Source organism: Apteryx rowi, unplaced genomic scaffold (genome assembly GCF_003343035.1).
Source record: "Apteryx rowi isolate R43461 unplaced genomic scaffold, aptRow1 scaffold_322, whole genome shotgun sequence".
NCBI classification, from domain to species: Eukaryota; Metazoa; Chordata; class Aves; order Apterygiformes; family Apterygidae; genus Apteryx; species Apteryx rowi.
In genome coordinates this window covers 558381-563336 of record NW_020449664.1, presented here as the reverse complement: position 1 = coordinate 563336, position 4956 = coordinate 558381, and the positions used below count along the sequence as shown (strand labels likewise).

At 68.3% G+C, this 4956-nt stretch overlaps 1 protein-coding gene across 1 annotated transcript; it reads left to right on the top strand.

Moving 5' to 3' along the window:
- Positions 1-2433: 2433 nt before the first annotated feature.
- On the top strand, positions 2434-4106 carry LOC112968679 (struthiocalcin-2). The gene is made up of 5 exons (XM_026071164.1): positions 2434-2500; positions 2606-2700; positions 3370-3534; positions 3668-3773; positions 4039-4106. The coding sequence occupies exons 1-5, from the start codon at positions 2434-2436 to the stop codon at positions 4104-4106; spliced, it is 501 nt and encodes a 166-aa protein (XP_025926949.1).
- The last annotated feature ends 850 nt before the right edge of the window (positions 4107-4956 follow it).

The window sequence follows — 4956 nt, the reverse complement described above, 5'->3', positions numbered from 1 at the left end:
GGTGCCGGGAGCCGGGAAACCCACCGGCATGCGGATAATAGCCGGGAGCTGCAGCAGTGCTGGGAATGTGTCTCAGCCCTGCACCAAGTGGTGCCAGGAGCCGGGAAACCTGCTGCCATGCGGATAACAGCTGGGAGCCGTGGCGGTGCTGGGAACGTGTCTCGGCCCTGCASCGAGTGGTGCCRGGAGCCGGGAAACCTGCCAGCGCGCAGGTGATAGCCRGGAGCCGTGGTGGTGCCGGGAGCATGTCTTGGCCCTGCACTGAGTGGTGCCGGGAGCTGGGAAATGTGCCGCCATGTGGATAATAGCTGGGAGCCGCGGCAGTGTCGGGAATGTGTCTCGGCCCTGTACCGAGTGGTGCCAGGAGCTGGGAAACCTGCCGCCGTTTGGATAATAGCTGGGAGCTGCAGCGGTGCCGGGAATGTGTCTCAGCCCTGCACCGAGCACTGCCAGGAGCTGGAAAACCCTCCGGCATGTGGGTGATAGCCAGGAGCTGCGGGGGACGCAGGATGCGGGATGCGGATGCTCACACCCTGCTCCAGCGCAGGATCCCGCTGGTCCCTTTGCACCGCGGGAAACCCTCGTCGGTGCCGGGATGGGTCCCCCCAAGCCTGACGCCCAGTGCAGCCCCCACTCCGGCCGCCCAGGACACGGAGCCGGAGCGCCAGGGCCGTGCCGGCGGCGCCAGGGAGGCGGGTGACACGGGGCGGCTCCGGGCGCTGGTGCGGATCAGCGGGACGCGCTTGGCCGGGCTCGCGGGCGCCTGACGCACGGAGCCTGGCGCGGGACCGAGCCGCCGGCCAGCCCGGCCCCGCCGCGGGGGAGGCCTCCGCCGCTTCCCGGGAAAGCTCTTCCCGGCTCCCGGAGCCGGCTRCCTCCTTGGCACGCCGAGCGGCTGCCTGGTGGAGCCAGGGCTCGGGCTGCCGGAGGCGCCCCATCAAAGGGCGGCGGGGCTGGAACCGCGCCGGCGGCTCCCGCGAGTGCGTCGACGGGGCGCGGGTGCGCGAGCCCTGTTTGCTTTGGGGAAGCGGTGACATTTCGGACGGCGCCTCGTTGCCCACCCCTCCCCGTCCGCGCCGCCATAAAAACCCCCGGCGCGGCGCCGAGCTCCCCGGACCGTCGCACCCGGCGCCCCGTGCTGTGCCGGCCTGCCGAGGGACCGCAGGTGAGCGCCGTCGCGGGACACGCGGGACACGCGGGACACGCGGGCCGCGCCGCTGCGCCGGGGCTCCTGCCCGAGGGCCTCCCTGCCCCGGCCCTGCGCCCGCAGCAGCCCGGGATCCCCTGCCCCCGGCACCCCGCACCCTGCCCCCTGCACCCCTGCACCCTGCATCCTGCCCCCCTGCACCCTGCACCCTGCACCCCACACCCTGCCCCCTGCACCCCTGCACCATGCACCCTGCACCCTGCACCTTTGCACCCTGCACCCCACACTTTTACACCCTGCACCCCACACCCTACACCCCTGCACTGTGCACCTCATGCCCTGCACCCTGCACCCCTGCACTGTGCACCCAGCACCCCACACCTTTGCACCCTGCATCCCATACCCTGCACCCCTGCACTGTGCACCCAGCACCCCACACCCTGCATCCTGCCCCCCTGCACCGCTGCACCCTGCACCTTTGCACCCTGCATCTTTCACCCTGCACTTTGCACCTTGCACTCCAAACCCTTGTATCCCAAACCCTGCACCCTAGACCCCTGCACTGTGCACCTCATACCCTTGTATCCCACATCCTGCACCCCTGCACTGTGTACCTCGCATCCCACATCCTTGTACCCCAATATTCTGTACCCGGCATCCTGCACCCCACATCCTGCCCCCCTGCACTATGTACCTTGTATCCCTCATCCTGTATTCATACACCTTGCACCTTTACATCGTGCATCCCTGCGCCCCACCCCCTGCACCCATGCACCCCACACCCTGCACCCCTGCACCCTGCACCTTGTGTCCTGCACCCCATGCACTGCACCCCTGCACCCTTCAGACTGCATCCCTGCACCCTGCATCCCTGCACCCTGCTCCCCAGAAAGAGACACCAGCGCTTCCCATTCCCCCTGCACGAGGATGCTGTCGCCTCCCGCCACCTCCCACCCGATGGCTGGGATTCGCCTCGGCATCTCACCTCTGCTCCTGCGCACGTTGTCAGAGCACCCTGGGCCCTCCCTGCACCCAGCGCCACAGCCCCAACACCCCCCTTACGGGGCTGGGTGCCCCCATGCACCCGAGCCTCCTGCCCGTCGCTCGTGCCGCTGGGCTCCGGGGGGACACAGTCCGCTCCCGCCCCAGCACGAGGGGAAGCCCTGGGGTCTGCACGGGCAGCGGCCGCAGCCCCCCGGGAAACACCCGCCGGCGGGCGCGGGATGCGGGAAGGAGCAGCCGCCTAGCCGGCCGCTGCCTGCGCTGTCTCCCCAGGGAAGCGGGAAATGGATTGGAGGTCGTACTGGGGGCTCTGCCTCCTCGGCGGCTTGCTGCTCGCGCCCTCGCTGCAAGGTGAGTGCCCGCCCCGGCGCCGCCAGCCCCGGGTTTCGGCGGGGACGGGGCAGCCCTGCCGCTGCCCGCTGGCCTCACAGCGTCCCCTGCGCTGCCCCCCTGCAGGAGAGGAGCGGGCCGGCTGCGCCAAGGGCTGGTTCCCCTTCGACGGCCGATGCTACGGCTTCTTCCCCCAGGAGCTGAGCTGGAGGAGGGCCGAGGTAAGGGGCTGGCGGGGCCCAGGGTGCCGGGCACGGCGCGGGGCTGGGACCGTCTCCGAGCGGTGCCAAGGTGGGCAGCCCCCTCTGGGCGTTYCCCCCATCCCGGTGTCCCCTTGGGAGGGATGACTTTGGCTCCGCGTGTCCCCGGCTTGGATCAGCACCCTGGAACAGCCCAGCGTGCCCTGGGGAAATGCATGGCCAACCATGCCATACGTGTGCATGCATGTGCATGCACGTGTGCGTGTCTGCATGTATGTGCATGCACACGTGTGTGTGTGCATGTATTTGCATGCATGTGTGTGCATGTATGTGCATGCACGTGTGTGTGTGTGCATGCAAAACCAGGCCTGACTTTGGTGCAGCGAGCACCTGCGGGAGCGTGGTGGGACACCAGACTTTGCAGAGAGGCAGCAGGGCCAGGAGCTGGGGTCTCCTGGTGGCCCCTGGGCTTCCACCCGGGTCCCAAGTGCTCCGGGATAGAGTTCCCCACGATGKGGACTGCACTGCATGCTCCTGGTCCCGCGGGTCCCGGGTACCCTGCATGGTGCCGGGCTGTGAGGAGGAGCAGGGTGAGGCCAAAGCCAGCGCCGGTGCCGGTCCCTGGGGCCTCCCGAGCCATCCGCACCCAGTGGATGCAACACCGGTGTCACGCTGCCCTTCGTGCCGCAGGGCTTCTGCCAGAGGCTGGGCGCCAGGACCCACCTGGCCTCCATCCACAGCGAGGAGGAGCACCAGGCCATCATCAGCATGCTGGCCTCCTCCCAGCCCTACAGCGACAGCGAGGAGGAGGAGGCCGACGACGAGGTCTGGATCGGCCTCCACCGTCCCCTGGGGGTGAGTGCCTGCCGGCGCCCCGCGTCCCCGGGCACGGAGAGCCAGGCTGCCGCGGCGCCTTCCTGGGCTCTCCGTGCCCCCGAGCCAGGCCAGCTCCTCGGCACCAGCGCCTCATGCCCTCCTGCCCCCGCAGAGGCGAAACTGGGAATGGTCGGACGGCACCAAGATGGATTACGGCTCCTGGTACAGGGAGGGCTTCTCGCGGCGGAGAGCCTGTGCGGCGCTGGAGGACACCACGGGTGAGCGAAGGACGCACACATGTGCATGCACACACACATGCACGTGCACACGTGCATGCGCACACATATATGCATGTGCATGTGCACACACATGCATGCACACATACACGTGCATGCATGCACACGCACACACATGCATGCACATATGCACGCACACACGTGTGCGCCTGCACACACACATGCACCCCGTGCACACGCGGGAGCCCGGCTGGGCAGAGGGCCCGCACCTGGCCGGCTGGAGGCTCAGGGCCCTTCTCCTTTCCAGACTTTGCCACCTGGGACATCGAGCTCTGCAGCGACAGGAAGCCCTTCATCTGCGAGTACCGCACCTAGGGCAGCTGCCGCCGGCACCCGGGCCCGTGCTGCGGCCCCGCGCGCCCCCRGCCCGCCGGCCCTCTCTGCGTCCCGTGCAAAGCCTCGCGGCCGGTGGCCGGCAGTAAACGTCTCCCAGTACTCAGCCTCGTCTGCTCCTCCCTTGTCCCGCGAGCGCCGTCGTTCCTCCCCATGGCCTGTTGGGGACACGGGGGCCTCGTCCCCCCCGGTCCAGGGAAACCTGTGTTGGTCCCTGTCAAACCCGTAGCGCTGCGAAGCTGCTAACGCGGCAGCACGGGGAAGAGCCAGACCTGCAAGCAGGGGCTCACGTGCGTGAGGTGCTCCAGGCTCTGCTCCATGCACCAAGCCCTTCTCCCAAAGAGGGACTTCCCTCTCCCTGAACCCCCAGGAAATGCAGCCGTGGCCCCGGCACAGCCATGCAGGAATGCAGAGCAGGGTGCAGAGCCGTGCACAAAGCAAGGTGCAGAGCCGTGCACAAAGCAGGGCACAGAGCAGGGTGCAGAGCAAGGTGCAGAGCTGTGCACAAAGCAGGGCGCAGAGCAAGGTGCAGAGCAAGGTGCAGAGCAAGGTGCAGAGCTGTGCACAAAGCAGGGCGCAGAGCAAGGTGCAGAGCAGGGCACAGAGCAAGGTGCAGAGCAAGGTGCAGAGCAAGGTGCAGAGCCATGCACAAAGCAGGGGACAGAGCAAGGTGCAGAGCAGGGCACAGAGCAAGGTGCAGAGCAAGGTGCAGAGCAGGGCGCCTGCCCTTCGCTGGGTGCTCCCGGCATCCTCTTGCAGGCTTTCTCCTCTGCTCCTGCTGCAAGGTCTTGGCCAGTCCCCAGGTGCCGGGGGTGCAGCCAGGGTGCTTATT

Excerpts from the sequence above, each read along its gene's own strand:
- LOC112968679 (XM_026071164.1), top strand. The coding sequence starts at position 2,434 with ATGGATTGGAGGTCGTACTGGGGGCTCTGCCTCCTCGGCGGCTTGCTG. Across the intron at positions 2,701-3,369 it reads TGAGCTGGAGGAGGGCCGAG|GGCTTCTGCCAGAGGCTGGG; the intron begins GTAAGGGGCTGG and ends TTCGTGCCGCAG. Across the intron at positions 3,535-3,667 it reads GCCTCCACCGTCCCCTGGGG|AGGCGAAACTGGGAATGGTC; the intron begins GTGAGTGCCTGC and ends CTGCCCCCGCAG.